Source organism: Mustelus asterias, chromosome 8, assembly GCF_964213995.1.
Source record: "Mustelus asterias chromosome 8, sMusAst1.hap1.1, whole genome shotgun sequence".
Taxonomy (NCBI): domain Eukaryota; kingdom Metazoa; phylum Chordata; class Chondrichthyes; order Carcharhiniformes; family Triakidae; genus Mustelus; species Mustelus asterias.
Window position 1 is genome coordinate 41432901 of NC_135808.1, and position 16390 is coordinate 41449290.

At 45.0% G+C, this 16390-nt stretch overlaps 1 protein-coding gene across 1 annotated transcript in view; it reads right to left on the minus strand.

The window, feature by feature from the left end:
* The window catches only part of LOC144497107 (antigen peptide transporter 2-like), a 79131-nt gene extending 66517 nt beyond the window's left edge, over positions 1 to 12614 (minus strand). The window contains exons 1-3 of the mRNA XM_078217887.1: positions 11838 to 12614; positions 10653 to 10767; positions 7923 to 8053 (exon numbers count right to left, since the gene is read on the minus strand). Of these exons, the coding sequence (XP_078074013.1) occupies positions 7923 to 8053; positions 10653 to 10767; positions 11838 to 12384 (793 nt within the window). The 5' untranslated portion in view covers positions 12385 to 12614. The remainder of the gene's footprint in view (positions 1 to 7922; positions 8054 to 10652; positions 10768 to 11837) is intronic.
* Positions 12615 to 16390: the final 3776 nt, after the last annotated feature.

Genomic DNA, 16390 nt, shown 5'->3' on the forward strand with positions numbered 1-16390 from the left:
CAGGAAGGTGAGAAACTAGAAACTATCATTATCACGAAAGAGGTAGTGTTGGGCAAGTTAATGGGGCTAAAGGTAGACAAGTCTCCTGGTCCTGATGGAATGCATCCCAGAGTACTAAAATAGATGGCGGGAGAAATAGCAAATGCATGAGTTGTAATTTACCAAAATTCGCTGGACTCTGGGGTGGTTCCCACAGATTGGAAAACAGCAAATGTGACGCCACTGTTTAAAAAAGGAGACAAAAGGCAGGTAACTATAGGCCGGTTAGCTTAACTTCTGTAGTTAGGGAAAATGCTTGAATCTATCATCAAGGAAGATGCGACATCTGGATATAAATTGTCCCATTGGTAAGACGCAGCATGGGTTCATGAAGGGAAGGTCATGTTTGACTAGCTTGGTGGAATTCTTTGAGAACGTTACATGTGCAGTGGACAATAGGGAACCTGTAGATGTGGTGTATCTGGATTTCCAGAAGGCATTTGAGAAGGTGCCGCACCAAAGACTGCTACATAAGATAAAGGTGCACGGTGTTACGGGTAATGTATTAGCATGGATAGAGGATTGGTTAACTAACAGAAAGCAAAGAGTGGGGGTAAATGGGTGTTTTTCTGGTTGGCTAGTGTTGTGCCTCAGGGATCAGTGTTGGGACTGCAATAGTTTACGATTTACATAGATGATTTGGAGTATTGTGTATAGTATAGTATCTCAAAATTTGCAGATGACACTAAGATAAGTTGCAGAGCAACGTGTGCAGAGGACACAAAGTCTGGAAAGAGATATAGATAGTCTAAGTGAGTGGGCAAGGGTCTGGCAGATGGAGTACAATGTTGGTAAATGTGAGGTCATCCATTTTAGTAGGAATAACAGCAAAATGGACTATTATTTAAATGGTAAAAAAATGCAGCATGCTGCTGTGCAGAGGGACCTGGGTGTCCTTGTGCAGGAATCTCAAGGAGTTGGTATGCAGGTGCAGCAGATAATTAAGAAGGCAAATGAAATTTTGTCCTTCATTGCTAGAGGGATGCAGTTTAAAAACAGCAAGGTTATGTTGCTGCAGGTGAGGCCACACCTGGAGTACTGTGTACAGTTTTGGTCTTCTTACTTGAGAAAGGATATATTGGCACTGGAGGGGGTGCAGAGGAGATTCACTAGGTTGATTCCCGAGTGGAGAGGGTTGGCTTATGAGGAGAGACTGAGTAGACTGGGGCTACATTCATTGGAATTCAGAAGAATGAGGGGAGATCTTATAGAAACATATAAGATTATGAAGAGAATAGATAAGATAGAAGCAGGGAAGTTCTTTCCACTGACGGGTGAAACTAGAACTAGGGGGCATAGCCTCAAAATAAAGGGAAGCAGATTTAGGACTGAGTTGAGGAGGAACTTCTTCACACAAGGAAAATTTGTCTGGAGCTCTACACAGCAACATTCCAATGAGACAGGGGAGTTATGGTAGGTCACAGGAACCATGGTGCATGAAAGCTGGAACGAATTTATTCAAGAAGAAAAGAAAAGCCTACAAAATGTTCAGGGAGCTAGGTAATGTTAGTAATCTAGAAGAGTATACGACTAGTAGGAAGGAACTTGAGGAAAATTAGAAGAGCAAGAAGGGGTCATGAGAAGGCCTTGGCAGACAGGATAAAGGAAAACCCCAAGGCATTCTACAAGTATGTTAAGAGCAAGAGGATAAGATATGAAGCAGTAGGACCTATCAAATGTGACAGTGGGAAAGTCTGTATAGAACCGGTAGAAGTGGCAGAGGTACTCAATGAATACTTTGCTTCAGTATTCACAGTGGAAATGAATCTTGGTAGTTGCAGTGCAGCCTTGCAGTGGACTGAGAAGATTGAGCATGTGGACATTAGGAAAGAGGATGTGTTGGAGCTTTTGAAAAGCATCAAGTTAGATAAATCGCCGGGACTGGATGGGATGTACCCCAGGTTACTGTGGGAGGCGAGGGAAGAGATTGCTGAGCCTCTGGCGATGATCTTTGCGTCATCAATGGAGAAGGGAGAGGATCCGGAGGATTGGAGGATTGCGGATGTGGTTCTGTTATTCAAGAAAGGGAGAAGAGATAGCCCGGGAAATTATAGACCAGTGAGTCTAACCTCAGTGGTTGGTAAGTTGATGGAGAAGATAGAACATAGAAAAGCTACAGCACAAACAGGCCCTTCGGCCCACAAGTTGCGCCGAACATGTCCCTATCTACTAGGCTTACCTATAACCCTCCATCTTACTAACTTCCATGAACTTATCCAAAAGTCTCTTAAAAGACCCTATCGAATCCGCCTCCACTACCACTACTGGCAGCCGATTCCACACACCCACCACCCTCTGAGTGAAAAACTTACCCCTAACATCCCCTCTGTACCTACTCCCCAGCACCCTAAACCTGTGACCTCTTGTAGAACATAGAACATAGAACAGTACAGCACAGAACAGGCCCTTCGGCCCACGATGTAGTGCCGAGCTTTGTCTGAAACCCAGATCAAGCTATTTCCTCCCTATCATCCCAAAGTACTCCATGTGCCTATCCAATAGCTTCTTAAATGTTCCTAAACTTTCTGACTCCACTATCACTGCAGGCAGTCCATTCCACACCCCAACCACTCTCTGAGTAAAAAACCTACCTCGGACATCCTTCCTATATCTCCCACCATGAACCCCCTAGTTACCACTCCATTCACCTAAGGAAATAGTCTTTGAACGTTCACTCTATCTATCCCCCTCATCATCTTATAAACCTCTATCAAGTCTCCTCTCAACCTCCTCCGCTCCAAAGAAAAAAGCCCAAGTTCCCTCAACCTTTCCTCATAAGACCTACCCTCCAAACCAGGCAGCATCCTGGTAAATCTCCTTTGCGCTCTTTCCAGTGTCTCCACATCCTTCTTGTAGTGAGGTGACCAGAACTGCACACAATATTCCAAATGTGGTCTCACCAAGGTCCTGTACAGTTGCAGCATAACTCCACGGCTCTTATACTCAAACCCCCTGTTAATGAACGCCAACACACTATAGGCCTTCTTCACGGCTCTATCCACTTGAGTGGCAACCTTCAGAGATCTATGGATATGAACACCAAGATCTCTCTGTTCCTCCACATTCTTCAGAACCCTACCTTTGACCCTGTAATCCACATTTAAATTTGTCCGACCAAAATGAATCACCTCGCATTTGTCAGGGTTATTCCTTTCCAAATGTTCATAAATCCTGCCTCTCAGGATCTTCTCCATCAACTTACCTACCAGAGGTTAGACTCACCGGTCTATAATTTCCTGGGCTATCTCTTCTCTTTCTTGAATAACGGAACAACTTCCACCATCCTCCAATCCTCCGGAACCTCTCCCGTCTCCATTAACAACACAAAGATCATCGCCAGAGGCTCAGCAATCTCTTCCCTCGCCTCCCACAGTAACCTGGGGTACATCCCATCCGGTTCCAGCGATTTATCTAACTTGATGCTTTTCAAAAGCTCCAACGCATCCTCTCCCCTAATGTCCACATGCTCAATCTTCTCAGTCCACTGCAAGGCTGCACTGCAACTACCAAGATCCTTTTCTACTGTGAATACTGAAGCAAAGTATTCATTGAATACCTCTGCTATTTCAACCAGTTCAAGTTGATGGAGAAGATCCTGAGAGGCAGGATTTATGAACATCTGGAGAGGAATAGGATGATCAGAAATAGCCAGCACGGCTTTGTCCAAGGTAGATCATGCCTTACAAATTAATTGAATTTTTTGAAGATGTAACTAGACACATAGACGAGGGAAGAGCGGTAGATGTAGTTTATATGGATTTCAGCAAGGCGTTTGATAAGGTGCCCCGTGCAAGGCTTATTGAGAAAGTGAAGGGGCATGGGATACACAGGGACGTTGCTTTGTGGATTCAGAACTGGCTTGCCCACAGAAGGCAAAGAGTGGTTGCAGATGGGTCTTTTTCAGAGTGGAGGTCGGTCACCAGTGGGGTGCCCCAGGGATCTGTTCTGGGACCCTTGCTCTTTGTGATTTTTATATATGACCTTGATGAGGAAATGGAAGGATGGGTTGGCAAGTTTGCTGATGACACAAAGGTTGGAGGTGTTGTGGATAGTGTAGAGGGATGTCAGCAGTTGCAACGAGACATAGATAAGGTGCAAGACTGGGCGGAGAAGTGGCAGATGGACGTCAACCCAGATAAGTGTGTGGTGGTTCATTTTGGCAGGTCGAATAGGATGGAAGAACATAATATTAAGGGTAAGACACTTGGCAGTGTGGAAGAACAGAGGGATCTTGGGGTCCAGGTTCATAGGACGCTCAAAGCAGTGTCGCAGGTAGAGGCTGTGGTTAAGAAGGCGTATGGAATGCTGGCCTTCATCAATAGACGAATTGAGTTTAGAAATCGGGAGATAATGCTGCAGCTGTATAGGACCCTGGTCAGACCCCACCTGGAGTACTGTGCCCAGTTCTGGTCGCCTCATTACAGAAAGGATGTGGAAGCCATAGAACGGGTGTGCAGAGGAGATTTATGAGGATGCTGCCGGGATTAAGTGGTATGCCTTATGAGGATAGGTTGAGAGAGCTAGGTCTATTCTCCTTGGAGAGGCAAAGGATGAGAGGTGACCTGATAGAGGTATATAAGATGTTGAGAGGTATTGATAAGAGTGGATTCTCAGAGGCTTTTACCTAGGGCTGAAATGGTTGTCACAAGAGGTCACAGGTTTAGGGTGCTGGGGAGTAGGTACAGAGGAGATGTTAGGGGTAAGTTTTTCACTCAGAGGGTGGTGGGTGCGTGGAATCGGCTGTCGGTAGAGGTGGTGGAAGCGGATTCGATTGAGTCTTTTAAGAGAGTTTTGGATAGATTCATGGAGGTTAGTAAGATAGAGGGTTATAGATGAGCCTGGAAGGTAAGGAGATTGTTCGGCGCAACTTGTGGGCCGAAGGGCCTGTTTGTGCTGTAGCTTTTCTATGTTCTATGCTCTAACTTACCAACCACTGAGGTTAGACTCACTGGTCTATAATTTCCTGGGCTATCTGTTCTCCCTTTCTTGAATAACGGAACCACATCCGAAATCCTCCAATCCTCCAGAACCTCTCCTGTCTTCATTCATGACGCAAAGATCATCGCCAGAGGCTCAGCATGGCTTTGTCCAAGGCAGATCATGCCTTACGAGCCTAATTGAATTTTTTGAAGATGTAACTATACACATAGACGAGGGAAAGCAGTAGATGTAGTTTATATGGATTTCAGCAAGGCGTTTGATAAGGTGCCCCGTGCAAGGCTTATTGAGAAAGTGAAGGGGCATGGGATACAAGGGGCATTGCTTTGTGGATTCAGAACTGGCTTGCCCACAGAAGGCAAAGAGTGGTTGTAGATGGGTCTTTTTCAGCATGGAGGTCGGTCACCAGTGGAGTGCCCCAGGGATCTGTTCTGGGACCCTTGCTCTTTGTGATTTTTATAAATGACCTGGATGAGGAAGTGGAAGGATGCGTTGGCAAGTTTGCTGATGACACTAAGGTTGGTGGTGTTGTGGATAGTGTAGAGGGATGTCAGCAGTTGCAACGAGACATAGATAAGATGCAAGACTGGGCAGAGAAGTGGCAGATGGACTTCAACCCAGATAAGTGTGTGGTGGTTCATTTTGGCAGGTCGAATAGAATATAATATTAAGGGAAAGACGTTTGGCAGTGTGGAAGATCAGAAGGATTTTGGGGTTTGGGTTCAGAGAACGCTCAAAGCAGCATCACAGGTAGAGGCTGTGGTTAAGAAGGCGTATGGAATACTGGCCTTCATCAATAGAGGAATTGAGTTTAGAAATCGGGAGATAATGCTGCAGCTGTATAGGACCCTGGTCAGACCCCACCTGGATTACTATGCCCAGTTCTGGTCGCCTCATTACAGAAAGGATGTGGAAGCCACAGAAAGGGTGCAGAGGAGATTTACAAGGATGTTGCCTGGATTAGGTGGCATGCCTTATGAGGATAGGTTGAGAGAGCTAGGTCTTTTTTCCTTGGGGAGGCGAAGGATGAGAGGTGACCTGATAGAGGTGTATAAGATGTTGAGAGGTATTGACAGAGTGGATTCTCAGAGGCTTTTACCCAGGGCTGAAATGGTTGCCACAAGAGGTCACAGGTTTAGGGTGCTGGGGAGTAGGTACAGAGGAGATGTTAGGGGTACGTTTTTCACTCAGAGGGTGGTGGGTGCGTGGAATCGGCTGCCAGTAGTGGTGGTGGAGGCGGATTCGGTAGGGTCTTTTAAGAAACTTTTGGATAAGTTCATGGAAGTTAGTAAGATAGAGGGTTATAGGTAAGCCTAGTAGGTAGGGACATGTTCGTTGCAACTTGTGGGCCGAAGGGTATGTTTGTGCTGTAGCTTTTCTATGTTCTAAAGGGTTGTGAATCTGTGGAATTCCCTGCCCAGTGAAGCAGTTGAGGCTACCTCATTGAATGTTTTTAAGGCAAGGATAGATAAATTTTTGAACAGTAAAGGAATTAAGGGTTACGGTGAGTGGGCGGGTAAGTGGCGCTGAGTCCACGAAAAGATCAGCCATGATCTTATTGAATGGCGGAGCAGGCTTGAGGGGCCAGATGGCCTACTCCTGCTCCTAGTTCTTATGTCCTTATGTATTCATTACGAGCACTAATATTAGTGTGCATTACAAGCATTAATATTAGTGTGTTCATTACAAACAGTAATATTGCACTGTTTTAACTACAAACAATAGTATTACAAGATGTTAATTATAAACAGCAATATTTATAGTGTATTTATTACAAACAAATGGCAGATGGAGTTTAATTTATACAAATGCGAGGTGATGCATTTTGTAGATCAAACCAAGGCAGGACTTACTCAGTTAATGGTAGGGCATTGGGGAGAGTTACAGAACAAAGAGATTTAGGGGTACAGGTTCATAGCTCCTTGCAAGTGGAGTCACAGGTGGACAGAGAGGTGAAGGCGGCATTCGGCATGCTTGGTTTCATTGGTCAGAACATTGAATACAGGAGTTGGGACGTCTTGTTGAAGCTGTACAAGACATTGGTAAGGCCACACTTGGAATACTGTATGTAATTCTGATCACCCTATTATAGAAAGGATATTATTAAACTATAAAAAGAGTGCAGAAAAGATTTACTAGGATGCTACCGGGACTTGATGGTTTGAGTTATAAGAAGAGGCTGGATAGACTGTGACTTTTTTCTCTGGAGCGTAAGAGGCTCAGGAGTGATCTTATAGAGATCAATAAAATAATGAGGGGTAGATCAGTTAGATAGTCAATATCCTTTCCCGAAGGTAGGGGAGTCTAAAACTAGAGGGCATAGGTTTAAGGTGAGCGGGGAGAGATACAAAAGATCCAGAGGGGCAATTTTTTCACACAGAGGGTGGTGAGTGTCTGGAACAAGCTGCCAAAAGTAGTAGTAAAGGTGCGTACAATTTTGTCTTTTAAAAAGCGTTTAGACAGTTACATGGGTAAGATGGGTATAGAGGGATATGGGCCAAACACGGGCAATTGGAACTAGGGGTTAAAAAAGGGGCGGCATGGACAAGTTGGGCCGAAGGGCCTGTTTCCACGCTGTAAACCTCTATGACTCTATAAACAGTAATAATAGTGTGAAGGCAAAATACTGCGGATGCTGGAATCTGAAACAAAAATTGCAGATGCTGTCAGACCTGCTGAGTTTTCCAGCATTTTCTGTTTTTGCGTAGTAATAACAGTGTGTTTATTACAAACAGTAATATTACAGTGTGTTCACTCAAACAGTAATATTACAGTATGTTCATTATGAACAGTAATATTACAGTGCAGTTATTATTTGATGAAAACATTAAAGCATAGCTGTAACCGATTGTAATTTCTCTTACTAACATTCATGTTTCCAACAGAATTAGGATTTCATCCTGAATAGTTGTTTGAATATTAAAAGGCTGTGTTTTTGCCCTTACCAGTTTGAGTTGCCTCAAAGAAGCCAATTTCCTGCTGTACCAGGGAAGAGAAGAGCTGATTTCGAACCCGTTTATTGAGTCTGTACATTGTGAACATGAAAAGTCCTCCCCGGAGACCTGCTGAGATGGAGCTGGAAGAGCAATTCCCTCAGTCAGAAAGGTTTAACGTTAGCAGGATAGGAGTTCCTGCGCTAGACTCTGCACATTCCCCTGGAATTCCTGTATTTGAGCTTCCCATCAGAATACTGGAATGGTCTATTAAATAGAGTCTGTACACGTGGAATATTCCATAGTCTCCAGCATCTTTACCTCAAAACCTACTAGCACATAGCTCTGGTTTCAGCTAGTCAGATTAACCTTTCCCTGACTAAAGGGCAGGACCGAGGGTTATCGAATGTCCAAGGTCAGTAATAACTGAGGTGGATCTCACACAGCTCTTGCCTGAACTGACTTATCAGTATCAGCACGTCATGATTGCGATAGTGTAAGCAGCTGACCATTCAGAACAGAGTGACCATGAGCTTACCTGACACCCACCAACCTTCCCCAATACATCAGTGAAAAAGATAAGGCTGACACATTCACACTAATTTTCAGCCAGAAATGCTGAGTGGATGATCCATCCCAGCCTCCTCTGGAGGTCCCCAGCATTTCAGATGTCAGTCTCCAGCCAATTCGATTCACTCCACACGATATCAAGAAATGGCTAAAGGCACTGGGTACAGCAGAGGCCTTGACAATATTCTGGCAATAGTGATTGTGCTCAAGAATTTGCAACTCCCCTAGCCAAGCTCTTCCAGTACAGCTACAACACTGGCATCTCCCCGGCAATGTGGAGAATTGCCCAGGTATGTCCTGTACACAAGAAACAGGACAAGTCCAAGCAGACCAATTACTGTCCCATCAGCCTACTCTTGATCATCAGCAAAGTGATAGAAGGGGCCATCAACAGTGCTATCTAGTGCACTTAGAATTATGAATGGAATTGTTAAAGTGCAGAAGGAGGTCATTCAGCCCATCGTGTCTGCACCATCTCTCCAAATGAGCATCATGGCTTCGTGCCATCCCCCTATCTTTTCCCAATACCCTACACGTTGTTTTTATTTAAGTAATCACCTAATGCCCTGCCAAATTGCTCAATTGAATCCGTCTCCACCACACTTCCAGTTGGTACACTCCAGACCTGAACCACTCACGAGAAAAAACTTTTTCACACAACATCATGTTTGCTAATTTTGTGAATCACTTTAAATCTGTGCCCTCTGATCCTTTTCCAAGAATACCTTGCATATGAACGCTCAGTTTGGGTTCCGCCAGAGTCACTCAGCTCCTGACCTCATTTTTTTTTAATATTCATGAGACATGGACATCGCTGGCCGGCCAGAATTTATTGCCCATCCCTAGTTACCATTGGAGGGCATTTGAGAGTCAACCACATTGCTGTGGCTCTGGAATCACATGTAGGTCAGACCAGGTAAGGATGGCAGATTTCCTTCCCTAAAGGACATTAGTGAACCAGATGGGCTCTCCTGACAATCGATAATGGTTTCATGGTCATCAGTAGATTCTTAGTTCCAGATTTTTTTTTTATTGAGTTCAAATTGCACCACCTGTTGTGGCAGGTTTTGAACTCAGGTCCTGAGAACATCAGCTGAGTTTCTGCAATAATAGCAATAATACCAGTAGGCTATCGCTTCCCCATTACAGCCTTGATTCAAACATGGACAAAAGAGCTGAATTTTAGAGGTGAGATGAGAGTGACAGCCCTTGACATCAAGGCAGCATTTGACTGTGTGTCAATTCAAGGTGCCTTATCAAAACAGGAGCCAATAGCATCAGAGGGAAATACACTCTGCTAGTTGCAGTCAAGGAATCTCATGGTGAGTAACTCACCTCCTGATTCTTCAAAGCCTGTCCACCATCGACAAGGCACAAGTCAGGTGTGTGTTGGAATACTCCCCACTTGCCTGGATAAGTACAGCTCCAACAACAGTGAGGAAGTTCGACACAATTCAGGACAAAGCAGCTGGCTTGATCAGTACCCCATCCACAAATATTTACTCCCTCCATCAGCAACAAACACTGGCAGTAGTGTGTACCATCTCCAAGATGCACTGCAGGAACTTACCAAGGTCCCTTCGGCAGCACCTTCCAAACTCACAACCATTACCATCCAGAAGGAGAAAAGCAGCAGATACTTGGGAACACCACCACCTGGAGAGTGCCCTCCAAGCCACACCACTCTGACTTGGAAATATATCACTGTTCCTTCACTGTCACTGGGTCCAAAGCCTGGAACTTCTTAACAGCACTTCAACCTCATAGACTGTCGCAGTTCAAGGAGGCAGCTCACCACCATCTTAAGGGCAATTAGGAATGGGCAATGAATGCTGGCCTAGCCCACATCTCCTAAATGAACAAATAAAACCTTATCCCTGACCATCCCCTATCATACGCCATTCCTTGAGAGACACTGCCCGAATCTCACCCCAACCTAACCACACCATAATCCCATCTCAATTACAATGCAAACCCACCCCACATTAACATCCCCCCAACCCACCTTCCACGAGCTATCTTTATCCTATGAAAGAATCAACTTCATCAAATCCTCACTCCAACCCCACTCTGCTCTGACGCTCTCCATCCCTATTCCTGAGAGGGACACACATCAGATATAAGGAAGGAGGCAAACTGAAGGGGGTAGGGTTCTCAGGAAAGGACACTCACCTTACCATGGAGGTCATAAACATGTAGAATATGGCAATGAGGAACGCTCGATGGTCATAGCGAAAGTTGAGCAAATCAATCACTTTCCCCGCATAATAGGGGACAAACATCTCCCCTAGAATCAAACAAAGAGAGCCATTACGTCAAATTAAACCACAGAGGGGATGGTGGGAGGATGGTATGGGGGAGGTGAGGGTGAGAAACAAGAGAGAAATGGACTGGGCAGAGTGAGGGGGAACAGGATAGGTCAGTGAAATGGAGTAAGAGGGAAGTGAATCCGGAGAGAGGGACGTATGTGCAAAACAGAATGGGGAAAGAGGGAGAGAAGGAGGTTGGGCAAAAAAAGGGTAGGAGGGCAAGGAGGAATCATCTACTACCCCTGCTATATAATGGGTGTACCTCTCACTCACTCCCCTGATTTGCAGATACCCTGCTCTCCGTCTTTATCATCACTCCTCCTTTAACCTACATCTCACACACTCGGGTTTCAATCACTCACTCCATCCCCCTCGCTCCGGATTCACTTCCCTCTTACTCCAGATTCCCCTTACTCCAGATTCTCCTTTTTCCAGGCTCTCCCTCCCACTCCAGATTAGAAACCCCTCTTACTCCAGATTCTTCTCATTCCAGATCCCTCCCTCGCTCTGGATTTTCTCCCCCCTTACTCCAGATTCCCCTCACTCCAAACTGCTTCCCACACTCTGGATTCACTCCACCACTTACTCGTTTTCCTCTCACTTCAGACCGCTCCCCTCAATCTGGATTCACTCCCTCTTACTCCAGATTCCCCTCACTCCAAATTCCTTTCATTCCAGATCCCCTCATTCGGGATTCACTCCCACTTACCCCAGATTCCCCTCACTCCAGACCTCTCCACTCGCTGTGAATTGCCTCTCCGTTACCCCAAATTCATTCCCCCTTAGGCCTGATTCTCCTCACTCGGGATTCCCTCTCCCCTTACTCCAGATTCCCTCCCCCTTACTCCAGATTCCCTCCCCACCTATTCCAGGTTTCCCACGCTCAAGATCCCACCCCCCGGATTCACAGCCTTTACTCCGCATTCTCCTCACTCCAGACCCCCCCCCCCCCCCGGATTCCAGATTCACTCCAGACCCATGCAGCCCTCCCCCTCCACACTCCCCTCACTCTGGTTTCACTCCGGATTCCCCTCCTCCTCCCACTTACCGATCACAGCCAGTGTGAGGAAGGTGAAGGCTCCGCTCAGCGGGAGGAGATCGGGCCGGGACAGGGTGAGGAGGCGGCGGCCGATGGTGGCTCCGGGGATGGGGGTGCGTGCCGGGCCCGGTGCCTCTCCCCGCGGGCCCGGTGCCTCTTCCCCCGGACCCTCTCCCCGCGGGCTCGGCAGCAGCCTCTCCAGCAGCCCGGCCGCCAGCCCCGAGGCCGAGTGCGAGAGCAGCAGCAGCGGCCAGGAGAGGCCGGGGCCGCGGGCCCCCAGCACCAGGCGCCGCAGCGGCAGCAGTAGGCTGGAGCAGGCCGTGTACAGCAGCACCGGGCCCCGCAGGCAGCCCAGCCGGGGGCCCAGCAGCAGCCCCAGGGTCAGGGCCCCGAGCACCGCCACAGCCGGCAGCAGCGGCCCCGGGACAGCCGGCAGCAGCGGCGGCAGCGCCAGGTGCAGCAGAGCGGGGAGCAGAGAGAGCGCCAGCGCCCGGGGGCAGCGCTCTGAAGCCGGGGAGGGAACCCCCTGACTGAGCCGGCTGGACCGGGACACCATCTTCCTGAAAGAGCCAGAGCAGAGTGACCCAGGCCGGCCACAGCTTTCAGTTTCACTGCCAGAGAGGCCCGCCCAGAGAGACAGAAAGTGTAGATTAATATACAGAGCAATGTATATACAAATATGTACAATATAGAGTATATATATTCCATGCTGTAAACCTCTATTACTCTATATATAGATAAATAGTAGAGATAAATATATCATGTACAGAAAATATAGAATCATAGAAACCCTACAGTGCAGAAGGAGGCCATTCGGCCCATCGAGTCTGCACCAACCACAATCCCACCCAGGCCCTACCCCCACATATTTACCCGCTAATCCCTCTAACCTACGCATCTCAGGACTCTAAGGGGCAATTTTTTTTTAACCTGGCCAATCAACCTAACCCGCACATCTTTGGACTGTGGGAGGAAACCAGAGCACCCGGAGGAAACCCACGCAGACACGAGGAGAATGTGCAAACTCCACACAGACAGTGACCCGAGCATCGAACCCGGGACCTTGGAGCTGTGAAGCAGCAGTGCTAACCACTGTGCTACCGTGCCGCCCAGCATATAGAGAGAGGGTATAGATAAATATATACAAAAATATATACCAATATGTACCAGACAGATTATATATAGATAAATAGTATTGGGATAAATATATCATGTACAGAAAATATAGAATACGTATAGAGAGAGGGTATAGATAAATATATACAGAAATATGAATATAAAATATTGATTTATATATAGAGACGAATAGTATAGAGATAGATACATATATAGATAATACAGATTACATATAGCCAGAAAGAATAGATAAACATAACAATATACAGAGATATAAATGTATACAATACAAATTACATATGGAGAATATAGAGATAAATATATTATGTAGATAAATATATTCATAGAACATAGAACATTACAGCGCAGTACAGGCCCTTCGGCCCTCAATGTATAGAGATTATGGATAGATTATATACGGGGGGGACACAGATATAAATTATATAGATTACAGAGAATTATAGAGATAAATATGATATGCTGAGATATATAGATAAGTATATATAATATAGATTATATAGAGTAAAAATAAATATATATAAATTATATCTATAGATGACATATATAGAGACAATAGTTAAATTATACAGATTATATATAGAGAGAGAATATAGAGATATATGCCGAGACATATAGAAAAATATATTCAATGTAGATTATATACAGAAAGACAATATAGATAAATATAAATATATAGATTATATACAGAGACACACCCCAGAGGGGAAGAAAGTATAGAGATAAATATAAACAATATTGATTATATACAGAGAGAATATAAATAAATGTATATATATATATATTTAGATATAGAGAGATAAATATAAATACATAGACAGCCCACATAAAAATGATTGTACAACAATATAGATTTATATAGAGGGAAATAATAGAAAATATAAATTATATACAGCCCAGATGGAGAGAAACAGCAATATACCTTAGAGATACAGAAAGATAAATAATAGAAAATATAAATTATATACAGTCCACATAGAGTGAAACAATGATATAGATTATATATAGAGAGAAAGATGGGGCAGCACGGTGACACAGTAGTTAATACTGCTGCCTCACAGTGCCAGGGACCCAGGTTCGATTCCCGTCTTGGGTCACTGTCTTGCGGAGTTTGCACGTTCTCCCTGTGTCTGCATGGGTTTGCTCCGAGTGCTTTGGTTTCCTCCCACACTCTGAAAGACGTGCTGGTTAGGTGCATTGACCTAAACAGGCACCAGAGTGTGGCGACTAGGGGAATTACACAGTAACTTCATTGCAGTGTTAATGTAAGCTTTACTTGTGACTAATAAATAAACTTTTAAAGGAAATATAAATTATACAGAACCCACATAGAGAAAAATATTATGGATTATATATAGAGGAAGCAGAGCAAATATAAATATACAGTTTAGATAGATTATATATATCCTAGAAATATGCAACAGTATATATACAGAGAGAAAGAATAGAAAATATATATGACATACAACCAAATAGAAATATATAACATATAGAGATGAAAAAGATATAGAAATAGAGATTGTTCATCAATCCTAAATTTGTAGAGTCATAGTCGTACAGTACAGAAGAAGCCTTTCGGCCCATCAAGCCTGCACTGACAATGCTGTACTAAATATAACCTAATCCCACTTCCAACACTTGACCCATAGCCTTAAATGTTATGACATTTCGAGTGCTCATCCATGTACTTTTTAAAGGTTGTGAGGTTTCCTGCTTCTACTACCAGACTTCCCCACCTACTGGGTGAAAAAAACATTTCCTCAAATCCCCCCTAAACCTCCTGCACCTCAGCTTAAAGTTGATCAATTGGGCCAGTGGGCTGACGAATGGCAGATGGAGTTTAATTTAGATAAATGTGAGGTGATGCATTTTGGTAGATTGAAACAGGGCAGGACTTACTCAGTTAATGGTAGGGTGTTGGGGAGAGTTACAGAACAAAGGGATCTCATAGAACAGTACAGCACAGAACAGGCCCTACGGCCCACGATGTTGTGCCGAGCTTTATCTGAAACCAAGATCAAGCTATCCCACTCCCTATCATCCTGGTGTGCACCATGTGCCTATCCAATACCGCTTAAATGTTCCTAAAGTGTCTGACTCCACTATCACTGCAGGCAGTCCATTCCACATCCCAAGCACTCTCTGAGTAAAGAACCTACCTCTGATATCCTTCCTATATCTCCCACCATGAACCCTATAGTTATGCCCCCTTGTAATAGCTCCATCCACCCGAGGAAATAGTCTTTGAACGTTCACTCTATCCCCTTCATCATTTTATAAACCTCTATTAAGTCTCCCCTCAGCCTCCTCCGCTCCAGAGAGAACAGCCCTAGCTCCCTCAACCTTTCCTCATAAGACCTACCCTCCAAACCAGGCAGCATCCTGGTAAATCTCCTCTGCACTCTTTCCAGCGCTTCCACATCCTTCTTATAGTGAGGTGACCAGAACTGCACACAATATTCCAAATGTGGTCTCACCAAGGTCCCGGGGTACATGTTTATAGCTCCTTGAAAGTGGAGTCACCGGTGGACTGAGTGGTGAAGAAGGCATTCGGCATGCTTGGTTTCATCGGTCAGAACATTGAATACAGGAGTTGGAATGTCTTGTTGAAGTTGTACAAGACATTGGTAAGGCCACATTTGGAATATTGTGTGCAATTCTGGTCACCCTATTATAGAAAGGATATTATTAAACTAGAAAGAGTGCAGAAAAGATTTACTAGGATGCTACCGGGACTTGATGGATTGAGTTATAAAGAGAGGCTGGATAGACTGGGACTTTTTTCTCTGGAGCGCAGGAGGCTGAGGGGTGATCTTATAGAGGCCTATAAAATAATGAGGGGCACAGATCAGCTAGACAGTCAATATATTTTCCCAAAGGTAGGGGAGTCTAAAACTAGAGGGCATAGGTTTAAGATGAGAGGGGAGCGATACAAAAGTGTCCTGAGGGGCAATTCTTTCACACAGAGGGTGGTGAGTGTCTGGAACAAGCTGCCAGAGGTAGTAGTAGAGGCGGGTACAATTTTGTCTTTTAAAAAGCATTTAGATAGTTACATGGGTAAGATGGCTATTGAGGGATATGGGCCAAGTGCGGGCAATTGGGATTAGCTTAAGGGTTTTAAAAAAAAAAGGGCGGCATGGACAAGTTGGGCCGAAGGGCCTGTTTCCATGCTGTAAACCTCTATGACTTTATGACTTTAAGTTGTGCCCCCTCGTTCTTAACCCGTTAACTAACGGGAACAGCTGCTTTCCTACCCACCTTTCTATACCCCATCATAATCTTATACATCTTAAGCAGGTCCGACCTCAGTCTTCTCTGCTCTAAAGAAAACAACCCCAGCCTATCCAGTCTCTTTTCATAACTCAAATGTTCCATCCCTGGCAACCTCCTGGTGAATCTCCTCTGCACCCTCTCCAGTGCAATCACAT